Source organism: Wolffia australiana, chromosome 15, assembly GCF_029677425.1.
Source record: "Wolffia australiana isolate 7733 chromosome 15, ASM2967742v1".
NCBI lineage: Eukaryota > Viridiplantae > Streptophyta > Magnoliopsida > Alismatales > Araceae > Wolffia > Wolffia australiana.
The window spans coordinates 8,600,702-8,617,832 of record NC_135849.1 but is presented as its reverse complement, the minus strand read 5'-3'; the positions used below and the strand labels follow the sequence as shown (position 1 = coordinate 8,617,832).

Below are 17,131 nucleotides of genomic sequence, written 5' to 3'. Positions count from 1 at the left end.
ACAAAATGAACTCTAGGATCTGGTACTTGCTGTGGGTACTTGCTGCCATTTGTGAAGTAATTGTTTTTACTTTCTAATATAGTTTAACTTATTTTGATGCACAAATTAATAACTTTTAATTGCAGGCTTTGATCTTGCTTGAACTTCCAAGGTCAAACAAACTTGAGCTAATCTTCCCCCAATAGGGTAATGGGATAAGATGATTTCAAAGATGAACAAAAGAAAAATCTGTCCATTCAAAACACACCTGGAGTCTTAATTTTTTTCAGGACATAATCTTAAATTTCCTATGCTCACACACGAAAACATCGAGTAAAGAAAATGGGGAAAAAGAGAAGAAAGATAAAAAATCAATCAGAGCATTTAAATAGGAATCATCTGGATACATAAAACCTCTACATACCCACCCATCAAGCTCTTCCTCAAAAATAAGCTTCACCTCTCTCTCACCCATCTCCCCCTCAATCTGGCAAAACCTGGAACCCAGAAACAATAGAGCAGACCCAAGGACCTGGAGGCAAGAACACCACACAAGCTAAAATCATGTGTAAAGAGGTGATTCCTCCACTGACCTCATGACGGAGAATGACAAGGCATGATAAGATCAGACTGGCAGCAGGAGCCTCACTTCGAGCTTCACTTGATGATAGACCGGATGTGGCAGCCAAATCATCAAAGGAAGTAGTCTGGGGCTGGTTTCTTTGAAGGGGCGCCCCTTGATTCCTGCAGTCCACTTTCATGATCAACACTAAATCTTGGAGAAGAAGGAAATGTAGTCCACAAAATCTTGCAGTCCACTAATTCTCTGATTGCTCGACGAATAAAATGTGAAAGAATGAAATATCAACGGTAGGCTTGATCTACTAACTTGTGGAGCAGCCTCAAACACACGGAATTGCTTGTTCAGGTTCTCATCGAGCTCGAGAATTGCGGCCACATTGCCACATCTGAGAAGAAAATTCAATTTTTTTAACGAACAGACAATTTCCACAGACAACGATAGTGTTTTGGAGAAAAAAATAGTTTTTTTGAACATCTGACTTATAGAGGAAAAAATGATTTTGTAAAGAAAAATCACTTAGAAGCAAATTATATTTTCAGGGGAAATCCATTTTTTGGAGAAAAATCTTTTTTTGAAGAAATAATTTTTTGAATAAAAATTAATTCAAAAAGTCAATATTCTTTAAAAAATCATTTCACTTCAGATTGAGCTTTTTAAAAAAAGTTTTTCAAGAAAATATGATTTCTGAAGAAAAAATCTTTCTTAAACGAAAAAACAAATTTCTGAAGAAAATATAACACAAAATTGAGTGTAATTCAGAAACTTGGGAAACGCATATCTTGAAGAAAGTAAAAAGTCGTTCAAATAACTAATTTGAGAGAGTGCCAGCCGTTATAACCTGTAACAGTAATTTGGGGCAGACCAGACAGTAACGATCTGGTTGTTGAACATCCATTTATAGCCTTCCATCACTAGCTGGTGAGCGCGGCAGATATAGTCAATGTTATTTCGGTGATTAAAATTAGTAACTGCACTTCCACCGAACAGAAATCCCGCTCCACGTGGACTTATACCCCAGCCGTCAACTGCATCTTCAGGGTCTGACCACAAGAGGTCACACATCCCCCCATCATGAGGCACTTCCTGCTTCCGGTCTATTGTTCTTATCTACAAATAGCGCAGTACCCATTGACATCATGGAAGTATAAGCTCATGGGAAAAGAAAATGGAAAAAGAAAAATATGTACAAACCTGATCTAATGACTCAATGGATGGAGAGAGCCCGCCATGAACACCGAATACTTTGTTCTCAACAAGTGCTGAAAGGCTGCAGAAAGAGACATCAGAATAAAACATATAATGAAAATTTAAGTAGTTTCCCAATCCGGAGGGTATAAGAATACCTCAGGTAGTCAAATATATCAGTGCAATATCTCCAAACGTTGGCGGACCCATATTTGCGGAGACATTCGTCATAGAACCCATAAACCTGAGAATGAAGAAATAAGGTTGATGCCAACTTTAAGCAAAGCGACTAAAATGGGAAGTACCTGCGTGATCTGTCGGCTCTCATGGTTTCCTCGAATAAGCGTGATTCTGTCTGGATATCTCACCTGCAGTGACACAAAAGCTCACGAAATTTTGCATCGACCCCCCAACAGAAACAAAAAAATATGACATAGAATCTTAAAGTTGTCGTTTCTCATAGAGACATCAGGTAGGTCTCCATCAAAGAATGAACTTGGCAGAATGAACAGAGAGAAAGAAAAGAGAAGGGCAATGGTTACATGCCTGAATCAGGAAAAACTGAAAACCAAAAGATAGAATGCAAGAGCTGTGGATCAAACGCTCCCCATCCGGACGCCAGAAGGATCTTCCAGCTCCCATCCCTCAATCTTTCTCGAGATCACGCCACTGACTTTCTCGACGAATGACCTTCTCGTCCCTGAACTTCCCGCTGTAAGTTTTATTTTTATCTGTTGTTGAGACATGCCTCATTCACTGGCACATGTGATGTAGCCCCCAGGGCTCTTGAATATCTATCAGAAGGCTACATCAATTTAGAGGGAAACTAATCTACTGACAAATGACTAAAATACACTTGATGGTGGTGAGGGAAAGAGACGACCAAGATAATCCATCAGATAATAACACCTCTAACTTAGAGCACCAGAAAAAATCTAGATCACAGCCTACATGTCACCAAGCTTAAAATGAAGGCTACACAAAATAACTATTGTACCCAAACAGATGCTTCAATATCTTTTATATTGCACTTGCCCCAAAGCAGTGAATGCAAGGAACAAACTTGATCCAGTAAAGATTTTTCCTCGTGTAAATATAGGATAATTGTAATGAGTCGTTAGTGGAGAAATCAGCTGCCAGTTGCTCTCCTACCATAAGCACGCTAGGGGGCCCCTTCTTCTTTCCACTCCCCTTCTTGCATGCCCTTTTTAAACATGAAGCCCTTCTCATTGGAGGGCAGGATATTGAGTAAAATGTGAATCTTCCCTTTTGTAATGACGATCCCACTGACGACATCTATTCCATCGGTCCTCATTCGTCTTGGCAATGTCCAGTTACTCGACCCTCCTCGTCCTTGTTCTCCACGGCATTGTCCATCCCTCCAGAGACCCTCTCCCTCTCTCTCGGCAATGGACCATATCATGATCTTTGTAGGAGAATTGGCTGAGAACGTTGACATGCCGGGAAGGAAGAACATGACTCAACAGGATGATACACACAACATTCAATATAACATGTTAAGGGTCAGGACTGAACAGGATGATTTTTTCACCCGGAAACAAAAATAACCGTCCTGTCCACAAAGGGATAATGGATGGAACGATATATCATGCTGACCTCAAATTCCACAATGATTACATAAAAGTTCTTTATGGCTCAGCTCTACATATCATTCATAGATGGATGGAGAAATTGTCTTCTCAGGTAGGATTTTATGGAGGGGACGAAAAAACAGGGACAATGGACAAGGGCGGTCCTAGTCCCGAATCATCCAATCATCGCCTCAAGGTCATCGGCCCACTTGTTATACTTAGAGAGTGGAGGGAAGAGGAACAAGAAGCTCCAGCCAGGGGCGGCGCCTTAGAGAGGACAAGAAAAGGAACAAGAACTTCATAAAACGGCTAGGGTTGTTTGGAGCCCTTTAAAGGGCCCCTACATATTGCTCCCACGTGTGAGCTACTTAAGAAGGCTCTCACGTGGGAGGTTCATTAGAGGGTGGGTCCCACGTGTGACCATTCAGAGGGAGATCACACGTGGGAACCCGTAAGTGACGATTTTAACATATCAGAGGCTCCCATGTGGGCCACTTATAAGGTGTGACCCACTCACAATGGAGTTCAAAGGAGAGGAGAGAGAGAAAGGGGAGATCTTGGTAGCTCCAGTTCAACACCACTTAAATACAAGTTAAGGAAGATGGAGAAACAGGGGATAAGTGGAAAGTTACAAGACAAGCAAACCAGATCCGATATAAATAAGTAGCCCAATAGGCTGGCCCACTCTAAGAAGGTCAAATAGCCTTGTATCAGAAGTAATCGTGAGGTAGTCCACGTTATCTTGTATCAAGAGTAAGAACACTCGAATGTTTCAATCTTGACAATTCATCATAACGCAAGACACTGGACAGTTCACTTTGCAGGGAAATGTTTCCACACTCTTTAATGTTGCCCCTTGCTAAAACTTTACCATCTTAAGGATAAACTAGGGCATTCTGGATGAGACATTCAATTTTTTAGTGGTCCGTCAAAATAAATTCCGAGATATTTGCTTTGAGCATTAAACAGAAGTGTCGCCATATCTCATCTCCACTTTTTGTGGGGAGATGAAAACCCCAAGTCCAGAACAGGAAAAGGCCCGTAAAGATCTGATAAAGTCCTGTGGAAGACCTATAGGCAGAAAGACAAGGGACCAAGCCTGGACCCATCTAATGGAGTCCGTCAGGCCGTTGAGCCTGGTTACAGATAGGGAGGCTCAGTTGGTTAAATTGTAATGGTTTGCTATAAAACTCTGTATGGACGAAGGGTTGAGACCGTAATTTTTTTGAAGTGTCTTTTGGCGGGGAACTGACTGTGCTGCATCAGGCAGAGAGAAGGGTCACCATACATCTCCTCACATGTGCAAAACTCGGTTAGTTCCTGTGAGGGAACTTACCAAGATCAACATAATTACTAAGTTATCCCCACTTCCAACACTCTCCCTCACTCCCGCCAATAATAATGACAAATAACATGATATCCAATGGGCCACCAAGGAAAGAAGTGCATATTATCTTTGAATCTACTATTTGTTTAACAAATGAAACTCCCTTTGAATCAATTTGGTTATTCTTCCAGAATGTCCTCATCCATTTAGACAAAGAGTAATTTCACAAAAGAAAACTTCTACAATAAATAATATTATTTACTGTTGGATATATGGGCTGAATAAGTATATAAAAATAGAGACTAAAAGGCCCAAATAGATTCTGGAGGTTATCGGGCCTTCCTAAGTTACCATTGGGCTCCAAGTTCCTATCGGGCCCATTAATCACTAATAACGGCTAGACAAACTAGCCGTTAAGTAGCCGTTCGAGAACTAGCCGTTAGAGGCTAGCATAAAAGCAATAGATGTATTTTGTAATGGGTTGTTGTTTTCTATTGAATAAAAAAGGGTTTCTTTCTATTGCTTTCTGTCCTCTTCTACTCCACAATCATCAGTAAATCGACATTTACAAATGTTTTTCTGTAACAGATAATTCAATGGAGATCGATGTTTTACTAGAAGGATATTTAGATAACTGGCTCAACCGAGGCAAACCCTACTTCTTAAAGGCTGTCATCATGTCGCAAATAAAATAACAGCAAAAGGTAGCAAACATGGCAATGATCGTAGATAAATTATTGAACATTTTTTAAAAAGAAAGCGCCTCACCTTAAGCGCAAGGAGAAGTAGAAATGTTTCAACTGAATAAAATCCCCGATCGACAAAATCTCCAAGAAACAAATAATTAGTACTTGGACAGTCACCTCCAACCTTGAACAACTCCTTCATATCATAAAATTGGCCATGTATGTCACCACAAACCTAGATGTTTACCATGGTTTAGTACATAATCAGAAACTTCTCTGATTTAAATAACGAGAGGAAATTTGCAATCCATAAAGTAGGGATATTTTGGACGCAGGTGAAAAATAAGATATTAAGAAAAAAAATAAAGCATATCAATGAAAATCACGTCTTCAAGCTTTAAAATCGATCCGGTATTCTGCCTTGGTTCGAAAGGAAAATTAATTCAAGAAATAATTCATAAGATAAATACTTCACTTCTATGCACATGGATCCTCTCTTCATTAATAAGAATGAAGGTAATCTTAGCGGAAAAAATCGTAATTGAACCATTTAGGAACTGTCTCATAAAAAATATTTCAGATTTTATAGTTCCCATGTAGCATTCCTGCTCAACAATAAATGAAGTTATATCCCCCCATGTGCCCTCTAAACACAGAGAAAATCGAAGATAAGCTCCAGACATTTTCCTAAACAATTTTGCTTAGAAGTAATATTTCAAAAATAATCGATCTATTTGACGAAGCTATGTAGAAAACGAAACCTTTCTCATCAACGTAAACTCCATTGAAATACGATTCAATAAATGTGTAATCACTGTAAGCGTAAACGCACTTACAGTGCAAAATAAATTAAAATTCATACTCCAGTAAGCATACAAAGAAATGATTACATTTAGGAAGAGCACGAATGAGAGGCCCCCCAAAGTAAATTCCACACAAAGGATAAGAACTCCCAATGAAGTTTCGGTTTGAAAAACACAAAAATAAAACAAAAAAATGCAAAAATCTTCAAATCCAAAAAGTAATAAACAAAGGCTCTAATACACAAATTTCGCATTTCATGAGGCCTGTCCATCAAAACTGAAATCCACAAACCATAGAAATTTCAAATGATTCTTCGTTCAATTGCGTGGATTCTAATTGCATTGTTGCGTCACGCGCGCAAATATCTTTACAACTCTCAGTAAGCACGTTACTACCCAATACGAATAAAGCTAAAATTAAAGCCAAAAACATCAAGGCGCCAATAGAAAAAATCGAAAAGCAGCGGATAAAGCAAAATCATGAAAACTTCCATTACGCAAATGCAACCCAACAACAACAGCGCAAAACCCATCATCCAAAATCCTGCATAGATCGAGACGAAGGCCACAAATTGAAATTTTCAGCACTCACGGTGACGGGGGCATCGACGCGCTGGACGTTGCTTTCCTCGACAAGAATCTCCATCGCCTTCAAACAAAGAGATTTCACCTCCGACTCCGTCAGCGGTTCACACTTCTTCAACTGCTCGATCTGCCTGTCGAGGTCCGACATCTGCCCCATTTCCCCCTTCTCTCCTCTCTCTCTCTTCCCCCCCCCCCCTCCCTCTCTCTCTAGAACTCCTCCCCTCCCCTGTCCCTCGCCCCAAACCTTAAACAAACGCACTACCCCGCAAGCCCTCGGCTTACTTTTATTTACATTTCAAGACATTTAAGCCCAAACCCGAATTTCCCTTTTTACCCGGAAAAAATCTTAAAACCTCACCTTTTTGAGGGGATATCCTGAATTACGGCTCAACCAGGACAGTGGACCCCACGGTATTTTTTTTAAGACTGGTATGACTAGAATATAAGTTTTCTGGAGGAGGAATCGGTCATCACGGGTCAATAAAGGTAGCGGGAAGCGATCCTGGCCGTTGATTTGGAAACGTGGGGACAGGATCTTCGCGAGGCCGTCGTCTTCCTCCTTTAGCCAGAGGAGCTCGTATTTCCGTCTTGGTAGAGAGAGAAAGAGAGAGAGGAAGAGAGAGAAAGCTTGTTGACCCCTCTTTCCACGGGCTGCCGAGGGAAACTAGGGAAGAACCGTCTGCGAGAAATCCCCGGCGAATCCTCAATCTTGATCTTAGCCTTGTTCGTCGGCGATCGAAGAAGAAAAATCGGAGATTGGTTTCGATCAATCGATGCAGAGAGACATGATCGGCGCGCAAACTCAGAGGAGGGAGATTGGCAATGGATTCAGCTGCCAATCTCGGTACAGAAAACCTGCGATCTCTGTGAAATTTCAAGATCTTTACGGATTCGCGGTTGAAGGAAACGTGGACGATGTAAATGTGCTGAACGAGGTTCGAGAACGGGTCAGGCAGCAGGGTAGGGTTTGGTGGGCGATGGAGGCGAGCAAAGGGGCGAATTGGTACCTTCAACCGCAGATTTCTTCGTTGAGCTCGCTCAAGCTCTCCGTCTTGGCGAACACCATATCCCTGCGCAGGCTGATTAGAAAGGGAATTCCTCCGGCGCTTAGACCCAAGGTTTGGATTTCGGTATCCGGGGCGGCGAAGAAGAGATCGACCGTTCCTGAGAGTTATTACCGCGATCTTATTCAAGCCATAGACGGTAGAATCACGCCGGCCACGCTCCAGATCGATCATGTCAGCCTTCCGATTTCTCGAAATCCCACCTCAATTTGTGATAATTTGTTGGTTTTTGAGAGTAATTTAGGGTTCTTCGTTGCAGGATCTTCCTCGGACCTTTCCCGGGCATCCATGGTTGGACACGGAAGAGGGTCAGGCGGCCCTGCGACGAGTTCTTGTTGGGTATTCCTTCAGAGATTCCGACGTGGGGTATTGCCAGGTGATTGAATGTTGTTTTCGACGTTGATCTTTGGTTAATTCGCCGGGAAAATTGCAACTTTGGGGAAATCAGGGGTTTGTTCGATGTTTAGGGGTTGAATTATGTGGCCGCGTTGCTGTTGCTGGTTATGAAAACAGAGGAAGATGCGTTCTGGATGATGGCTGTTCTCCTGGAGAATGTTCTTGTCAACGACTGCTACACGGATAATCTGTCTGGATGCCACGTGGAGCAGAGGGTCTTCAAAGATTTGTTGGCTAAGAAATGCCCCAGGTTTGATTCTATCTCTCTCTCTTAGTTTATCTTTCTAGAGAGAGAGATGCAGAAGGGTTTCATGGATTTGATATAGTCTATGGATAATTTGTCAGGATATCCACGCATTTGGATGGCTTGAATTTTGATGTCTCTTTGGTGACAACGGAGTGGTTTCTTTGTCTCTTCTCCAAGAGCTTGCCTTCCGAGGTAAGGCCTTATCTCTCACCAAATCTCTCTCTCACTTCCCTCTCCCAATCTCTCTCCTCTCTCCTAATCTCTCTCTCTCTCTTCTCCACCATTTTCTCTCTCCTCGCTCTGGAAATCCGTACAAGCATCTGAATCTCTCTCTGCATTTATTACTCATTTATCTCTCTTTCTAGATCTGGACCTACCTGAAATACAATAATCGAGCCTTCCACAAAATTGTAGGCGAAACCCAGAGTTTCCTTCCAAAAATATAATACACCTCTCTCTCTCTCTCTCTCTCTCTCTCTCTCTCTCTCTCTCTCTCTCTCTCTCTCTCTCTCTCTCTCTCTCTCTCTCTCTCTCAGAAGTTCCTATTTTTCTAATTTCTTACAAGTAGTGGAAGAGAGCTTAGTTTATTTCAGTTTTTTTTCTATTGCTAAGCTTTTTCTATCGTTAATTTCCGAGTAGACCACCATGCGCGTTTGGGATATCCTTTTCAACGAAGGGGCGAAGGTTTTGTTCAACGTTGCGCTGGCAATCTTCAAGGTGTGTGATCAGACTTCCCCATTTGATTTTATTCCTTGTCCTACCCGTGGAACACATCGCACTAATTTTTTTGGATCACATGAATTGATTGTACTTGAAATTATTTGATTTTTCTTACGGATCTTTACTAAATTGGCAGATGAAAGAGGATGAGATTCTGGGTTGTCACCACATCGGGGATGTGATCGACGTCTTGCAGACGACAACCCATCACATGTATGATCCAGATGAACTATTGACGGTAAAAAATCCAGGGAAAACTCCCTCAGCAAATTTTTTCCCGTAAAAAATATATATTTCACCAGACAATTTTCTTTTCGTTAGATTAAATGGGGCCTGGCGCTGCCATCAAAAAACAAAATGATAATTCCCTGAAATTCGGATGTTGGCATTTTCTCTTTATCTTGAATTCCCGTTGGACTGATGCTTTTGTAGGTGGCATTCGATAAGATCGGGTCAATGACGACGAACACCATCACCAAGGAAAGGAAAAAACAAGAACCAGCGGTGATGGCTGAGCTCGATCAGAGACTTAGACGACTGAGTTCGTTGACATTAGGAGAGAAATGAAAGCATTTTCTTTGAAAAAATCCACTTTCCGCTTCATTTTAGAGAGATACGCAGATACCTTTCGGAGGAGATGCTGCGCTGATATTTGCATCCCGACGAGCAAGTGCTGTAGGGATTAATGTGCCCTAAAAAAGGGGGGTACTTCTTCAGTCCTATTCCTGATTTATAGTGACAATGTTCATGCCGATGAGGCTTGTTTTTATACTGTCTACATTTTGTTTTTCTTTTTAAGAAAATTACTGTGTAGAATTTGTTGTAAGAAACTGATGAGAATGAAATGATAACAGCAGAATTTTTTCCTTGATCTAGTCTCTGGTTGTGATTTTTGTCGTATCCATACTTTTCCCTTAAAATGATGAGGAAAAAAGTTAAGGGAGATCTATTTTTTGTGTGACTAAAATCAAATTGAAAGAAGCGCAAGGTCAAAACTATTCTTCGTGATGCAAGATTTTCAGATGCCCTCTTCAATGGTTTTAAATTAATCTAAGAGGTAGAGAAGGTCTTTTAAATAGAGGCATATGCTTGTATGTCCCTTTAAATAGAGCAGCTCTTAAGGAGAGCAGACAAGGAAATATCATCAAGTCAGTTTCTCTGTCCATTCCGCCACGGCCTCTCCTCTCTCTGATGACCACCCCGGCATCTTCTCCCTTCCTCCCCGTCCTCTTGATAGTAACTTGCGGGTTCTTATTATATGTTAAGAGCAACACCCAAATTGAGCCTAGACACCATACATACATTCTTTTTTGTCAATCAGTATGGAAAAATTAAAATAAATATCCATTTTCTTTTCCTGTTTTATGAACTTTTCATTTGCAGTTAATTTCTGACGGACTCTTTTGTAGATGTCTGATGTTCGGTAGCAGATTTATCAGGTATTCTTTGAAGGCTGCTGCAGACTCCAGTACATAATGCTGGCTGTTAAGGTAAGAATCATCTTCTGATTCACCTGCCATGGGAAAGAGATCAATCATCAAACCATGACCAGGGTCAGCAAGAAAAAACAAAAGGAACAGAGAAATATATGGTTCCCTGATCAGATATTTAATGGGTACTCACCTCCATAATATCATCAGGCAGCAAGAAAATAGCGCATCCGAGCTTTCGTGCCACACTGATGATGTACGTGGCATTCAACTTCTTTTCCTCCTCTGCAGAAATTAATAAATCAACAACTTAGCCGAGAAGGCATTCAATAATGCAAGTCACATGAATTCAAAGCAAGAGTTTGGCAGCACTGATGACACAGTGGATGACGCCAAAAAAAAATGGGCATCATCTTGGTGATAATTATCCATTGTATTGTCACCAATCATCACCATCATCATCATATTCAATATCGAAGCCCAGACATGGATGACGATTACGATGATGATGAATTAGTCATTGATTGCCAAAACGATCTCGGCAGAAACTATGAGAAAGACGAGTGGACGATGATGTTGTTTACAAGATTCATAATGGTCTTGGATCTAGTGTCATGGATGACTGACAAATTTTTCACTATTCTATAGCACAGAAACGGGAATTTTTTATGAGCATGAGAAATTAAACCATTACCGCTTTCACCCTTCGTGACCACTGTCCAGTCAACCACCCTCGGTTCTACAGAACTGAGTAGCTCGAGGAAAAATATTCCACTTGACAGGCTCTTATCCTAGTGAAAAAAAATTTTGAAAATGAAAAAAATATATTTCTGAATAAAGATACTGACAAATCGAAGCTCATACCCATAGGGTTTTCCTTGTACCTTAAAGCTTTCCATCTGGGAGGTTTTCCCAGAATCCTTCACCTTGCTATTCGCCCAGCTTAAGATGTCAGCATCAGTCACTTCCTTTCCTTGCGAGTGATATCGTAGGTTCTTAAGCAGTTGAAGTATATTAAACCTCATCAATTGCCACAGATAAGCTGAACAAGAACCCAGGAGAAATCAAAACTGCACCTAATATTGCATCATTCACTTACTATTTCATTCGAGATGATTATGAAAAAACCAACCTAGAATGAGCTTCTTGTTTCCCTGCACAATATCATTTCCAGCAACGTTGACCAGAGAAAATTTTAAATCTTTCCCGATCCGCACGACTTGGTTGCAATTTTCAACTTTTCTGAATGGCATCTTTATTGGGGGTCTTGAGGCTTGCTTCCAGTGGACTGAGCCGGGAGAAATTTTGTCCAAAACTTCCAAAAGTACCCACCTGACATTGAAAAAAGGACAGCTGAGTGGCCTCTGTAGACTCTGAAACAGCCAAAGAAGAATTAAGTGAAGTACACTTACCCATTTCTGACGTCTTCAAACAAGCTGTTAATGTAGGAATCGATTCCAAGGCTATTGATCCACAATCGGAAAGCTCTCTCCTCCCTTGACACCTGAACTTCATCAGGCATCATTTCTGCCAAAGTGATTTTCTTAGTATCCACCGACAAACCATTCCTGGAAGAACAAATAACCAGTTAAAAATATGATTACACTTACAAGCATAAAAGAGATGTGATCCCCTTTGAAAATGATTGATAATATGCTGCATAATGCAAAGTTATCTTTGAAGCAGTGGGGTTCAAAATGTCTGAGATAACGATTGAAGATGACAAGTTTGTTGTCTAAGATGACAATCATGAATCGTCCTCGTCTTGTCATCTTCATTGTCACTCGTCTATGGCTAAGGATGATGGTGATAGACTATGGCAATGGGATGGGATTGTGCATAAGTTATATCATTTTTTTTATTAAAATGTGATTATCTTAGCATCGGTATGAGAATGGGATGACGATGACAATCATTCTCATCCTAATTGAGGATAAATGATGAGGGCGATGACAATTACACAACTTTTTTCTCTAAATGGGATTTTTCTTGGCATCCAGTATTTAGATGCCAATGAGTTTATCATCTTCCTCGTCACTCACACAAGCTAAGATGACGATGAAGACGACGACAAAGAAAGTACAGCACTCTGATCAGCAGCATTAAACAATCTTCTTTATTTTTTATACTATTCAGATTGGAGTAATCGTCAACAGACAACTGGGAAGATTCCTGGAATAAAATATTTAAGGTACGCGCAGAGGAGCCTGCACCTACCTATTGTGGAATAAATGGGCAACGAATGCAAGATTAAGATTTGTAGACCCTTCGTTGATGTCTTTGGCTGTGAGATATCTTTTACAGTCGATTTTCTCTGCTTGGTCTAGAACAAGCTTCGCCCTCTCCTCGGAGTCCTTAGCCTCTAGAGATTCTAGACTGCATTGCTCGGGTGCAAGGGCGTTCAAAAGATAAGCATAAGCCTCTCCATCCTGCAAAAACCACACAAATTATTGTGAAATATTAGATAATTATTTTTTCGCTGGTTAAAAACAATTGATTTTGCAGTTCCCGTATTATTTATTTAATGCTCATTTTCAATTCTTGTCATTACAAGGAAAATAGACTCTAAGTCTTCTTATTTTTTTACCTTTACATCAGACGAGAAATTGTTGACAGATTTCTTGTAACCTGCTTTCTTGAGATGAAAGTTCATCCACTTCAGTAGAATCTTTTCTGGAGCCAAACTCATGAGCTCACCCACATCCTGAAGCACCATTTCAAAGTCCCTTAGATTCTTCCACAGGCTGACATAAATGCCTTTTAAACGACAAATGTCTTACGTTTCCATCGTCCACCAATTCCACCAGCTGAGGCGTCTTCTTCAAGTTGAGATCTGCTAACAGTTGTATCTGATTTTAGAGCCAACAATAAGTCATCAAAGTCCTGGAAATGAATTAATTTCAGCAAAACAATAAGAAAAAACAGCACAGTGGGAAATAAATCGACTCTGACCTTAACAATCTGAGAGATCAAACCGAGAACCAAGTGCGGCTGGAAACAAAAAGATAGAAAATATTTTTAAAAAAACTATTTATAAGCCGAAATTATTTTTTCTTCAAATGGATTAAGTAAAATGTTCTTACCCTTCCTTCAACCAAATCTTGTGTTCCAATGTTTACAACGGTGCAGCCAATCGCCTTCGCAGAGTTGAGGCAGAGAGTGTGATTCTCATTCCTCTCCCATGGATTCAAGATTCTCTTCGTATTAATCGCCCTCTCGTCTATTGTTCCCGGAACCGCAACATTTATCAATTTACTAAGTCATGCAAAGACAAAAATGCATCAGTGTTGTTCTTCTCGAACAAAACAAAAATCATTGTTTATTCAAAAAAGTTTTACCAGAGGAGAACGCCGTCTTTGGCAATATTGAACAGATCATCTGTTGCAGGATCAATTGGCAGGTATTTATTGAGAAACGGATCTTCTTTAAGAAAACTGTTGATGTGAGATACGTAGGAAGCCTTCTCTGACTCGCTGATCGTGTGGAGAAGAGTCGTCGTGGCGGACTTCAAGAATGCGGAGGAGTTCTTCACGCCGCCCACTCTGGCCGCGGCCTCCGATTGTAGTTTCAAGTAAGCCTGATATTGTGCGAATCTTGATTGATCTTCAGCAATTCAAATTTCTTTCAAAAAAATATAAATATAGTCTAGATTTTACCCTCAAGAAGGCTTCGAAATCGACTTCCTGGCTCCCGTCTGGGTACGATTCAGTCACTAATGCGGAGATTTCATACTCTGTCAGCATCTCGCCGAGAGCTTTGATCTTGGCCATGGCGGAAGAAAGATTCCCCGCCTTAAGAAGCCCTAATTCCCTCTTCGCGGCAGTGAACTGCGGTCCCCGGGATCGAATTACACAAATTTTGAAAGCATCGGAAGAGATTATAGCGACCAAAGATTGGATGATTACCGTTGATTTCAATCCACGAAGCTCGACTTGCGTGAATTGCGTCTGGAGCCAAGGATCGGAGACGAGCACTCCGATGAATCCCGACATTCTTCAGATTTCGGACGTCGCCTTTCTTCTTGGAATCAACGAGGATAATCTCGCTTACGCCGATTGTTTCTCGGAAACGCCCGTCGAGGGAGAACAAGCCGAGAACAGGGAGAAGAACCCGCATCGAGGAAAACCCAGAAACCGCCATTGCCGGCGACAGAATTTCTTCATCATAGAAGATTTTTCGCAGATGGGTAGCTAGATTTCCATTCTCTCCTTCCTCCTGTGGAACAAACGAGCCGATCTCGGGCGATTTTCTTCGGTTTTTTCTTCCGGGTAGCGCGTGGGACGGTGGATTGTGAGTCTGGCGAGATGGGTTGAAGGCTAAAAAAAGGAGGAAAGAGCGAGATGGGTTTTGTAGAGGAGATCGTGGGCAGAGGGAAAAACGACTTCTTTTTCGGAAACGGCCGTCGCTTTCACATCTGGGCTGTCGACGTCTCATGCCCGCCATGAAAGGAGCCCACGTTCATGGCCGCTACGTTGTTCTCCATCAACCGCTAAATTTACAATAAAACCCAGGCTCAACGACCCTTCACTCTACACCCCTTGGAAAAACATATTCTTTATTTCTTTGTTTATTTTAGTACAGTGGAAAATAATTGTGCACTATCATCTGGCACTGAAAGACATTCTGAAGCGTAGAAGTTTAAGGTTTGGTTAAAATATCATGAAATAAAATTTTAGTCCATTTGTTACGCGTCTTGTCCAATGCATCCGGATGTAATGGTTTTTTCATCCTAAAACAAAAAAATTGCCCTGTCCTTTCGGCTTATGTATTTCTGTCTTGTTCAAAATCCAAGACCCTAGATGAGACCCATCTGAGCACTAAAAGTGAATACTTGAATTATATTTATCATTGGATTGTAATGTGTTTGCATAAAAAATTAATCAATAGAGCTATCAAATCATAAGCTTTAAATGAAATTTTAAGATCATAGGTGTTTTCTTGGTCAAAATGATGACTTTTTTTTTATGTTGATGTTATCGATGTTTTGATGTTGATGAGGTATCGAGTAGCATACCTGATTACGAGCATTGTGTTGAGGTTGTTGCGCTTGATTTCTTGTTGAATTTTCACATACCATGTTTTAAGAGTGATCAACCAAGAAAGAGGGGTTTGAATACGATGCATAGGCATAATGTTAATAGAAATAAGAACTAACATATCATTAAATGGAAGATTAATTAAATAAGTACCCTTCTCCTCAGTGTTCAACACTTTTTTCCTAAGCCAAATTTAGTTAAATCTAGAGTGATCTACTTCACATCAATCATGCAGGTCCTACATAGGGAAATATGGGTCTGATGTGCATGAACAAGGAACCAAACATTAGAAAAAGAGGATTAGAAGAATCAAAATCAACTTTCAAAGCTATCCTAATTTGATATTTAAAGTCAAACTAGATATTCATATAAACTAACTCTTCTATGCTGAGTCATTAATCTCAGGTGGCATGGATTTAAAGAAGATCAAATTTAGAAACCAATGGAGAAATTCTCATTTAATAAGACCTTATAATTTAAATGACATTAATTTTAAGTCATTGTTATTTTTGATGATTTTCAGGAAATAATAAGGTCTAAAAGGCAATATATAGGTGTGGGCCGGCAACAACAGCTGACATTGGTGGCCTACATTGTGGCACTCTAGCGAGCAAGCATAACAGCACTGGGTTTAGCATGGGGCCTACGTGTTGCAGGGGTGACCCATATGTGGTATCCAATAGTCTTATTGATGGAGGACCATCCAAGCGAACCAGCACCAGGCCGCAAGCAACCTCATCGCGCAACCCGAGCTGACGCAAGGGATCCGCAATTCAAATATATGGGGTGATGTTTATTTTCTTTGTTATCATGAACTCATGTTTGTTTTCATTTTTCATCATTTTTTTTGCGGAACTACCCACGTGTACTCGAGGATTCTGCACTTGTTTTCACCTTGTTATTTTCAGGACTGATGCCAGCCCTAGGGTGGCGCCATTAGTTTAAACGCCACCCTAACCGGCCAGATTAGGGCATTCCCTTCCCCACCCTTTTAAGAGGGAAGAGGTGCCCTACGTTTTGTTCAGGGGAATTTTGAAGAAAGACAGTGCTCTTGAAGAAGTTCCCCAAACCCTTTCCTTCCACAATCTATCATCTGTTCCTTATCTCTCTCTTCCATGATCATTGGAACTCCAGATCCAGCTGCCATCGACCTCCTCACGCTCTCAAGACTGAAGGAATTCACTTGTCTCTGCCTCCAATCTCACGATTTTCCGTAGAGGGCAGGGATTCCTACGACAATCTGGGTCGCCGGCATCCCCAGGCTGTCCAGAGAAACCGGCAGGTGCTTCCGTAGAAGGCAGAGATTCTCTCTGTCACTCTTTATCTATCTATCTATCTATCTATCTATCTATCTATCTATCTATCTATCTATCTATCTATGTCACTCACTGAGAGGTCCTACTAGCCCTACTAGCCGCTCTGGCCGCCCGCCACCGTCGTGGGACGACGGTGGCCACTCGATCCAAACCAGTCAACACCGGTCGTCGCACGCTCATCC

General features: G+C 41.0%; 3 protein-coding genes across 4 annotated transcripts; 1 reads left to right on the top strand and 2 right to left on the bottom strand.

Moving 5' to 3' along the window:
- Positions 1–341: 341 nt before the first annotated feature.
- On the bottom strand, positions 342–6,923 carry LOC144713324 (serine/threonine-protein phosphatase PP-X isozyme 2). Its single transcript, XM_078587910.1, has 8 exons — positions 6,748–6,923; positions 5,435–5,587; positions 2,053–2,115; positions 1,906–1,991; positions 1,754–1,829; positions 1,401–1,669; positions 869–947; positions 342–723 (listed from the first exon to the last, which is right to left on the bottom strand). The coding sequence occupies exons 1-8, from the start codon at positions 6,895–6,897 to the stop codon at positions 673–675; spliced, it is 927 nt and encodes a 308-aa protein (XP_078444036.1). The 5' UTR covers positions 6,898–6,923; the 3' UTR covers positions 342–672.
- Positions 6,924–7,278: 355 nt separating this feature from the next.
- Positions 7,279–10,042, top strand: LOC144713323 (Ypt/Rab-GAP domain of gyp1p superfamily protein). Of its 2 annotated transcripts, none has more exons than XM_078587909.1 (7): positions 7,279–7,978; positions 8,064–8,180; positions 8,272–8,450; positions 8,546–8,639; positions 9,087–9,164; positions 9,304–9,380; positions 9,600–10,042. In XM_078587909.1, exons 1-7 carry the CDS (start codon positions 7,514–7,516, stop codon positions 9,625–9,627), a joined length of 1,038 nt encoding a protein of 345 aa, XP_078444035.1. In that variant the 5' UTR covers positions 7,279–7,513; the 3' UTR covers positions 9,628–10,042. The 2 variants fall into 2 exon arrangements, with proteins under 2 accessions (XP_078444035.1, XP_078444034.1); XM_078587908.1 differs by having other exon boundaries at positions 7,285–7,978; positions 9,304–9,405.
- A 448-nt stretch (positions 10,043–10,490) lies between these two features.
- Positions 10,491–15,107, bottom strand: LOC144713322 (fimbrin-5-like). The gene is made up of 14 exons (XM_078587907.1): positions 14,503–15,107; positions 14,254–14,424; positions 13,936–14,174; positions 13,681–13,852; positions 13,550–13,588; positions 13,378–13,446; positions 13,185–13,301; positions 12,815–13,026; positions 12,010–12,165; positions 11,730–11,929; positions 11,482–11,639; positions 11,292–11,388; positions 10,791–10,882; positions 10,491–10,680 (listed from the first exon to the last, which is right to left on the bottom strand). Exons 1-14 carry the CDS (start codon positions 14,587–14,589, stop codon positions 10,603–10,605), a joined length of 1,887 nt encoding a protein of 628 aa, XP_078444033.1. The 5' UTR covers positions 14,590–15,107; the 3' UTR covers positions 10,491–10,602.
- Between the last annotated feature and the right edge of the window lie 2,024 nt (positions 15,108–17,131).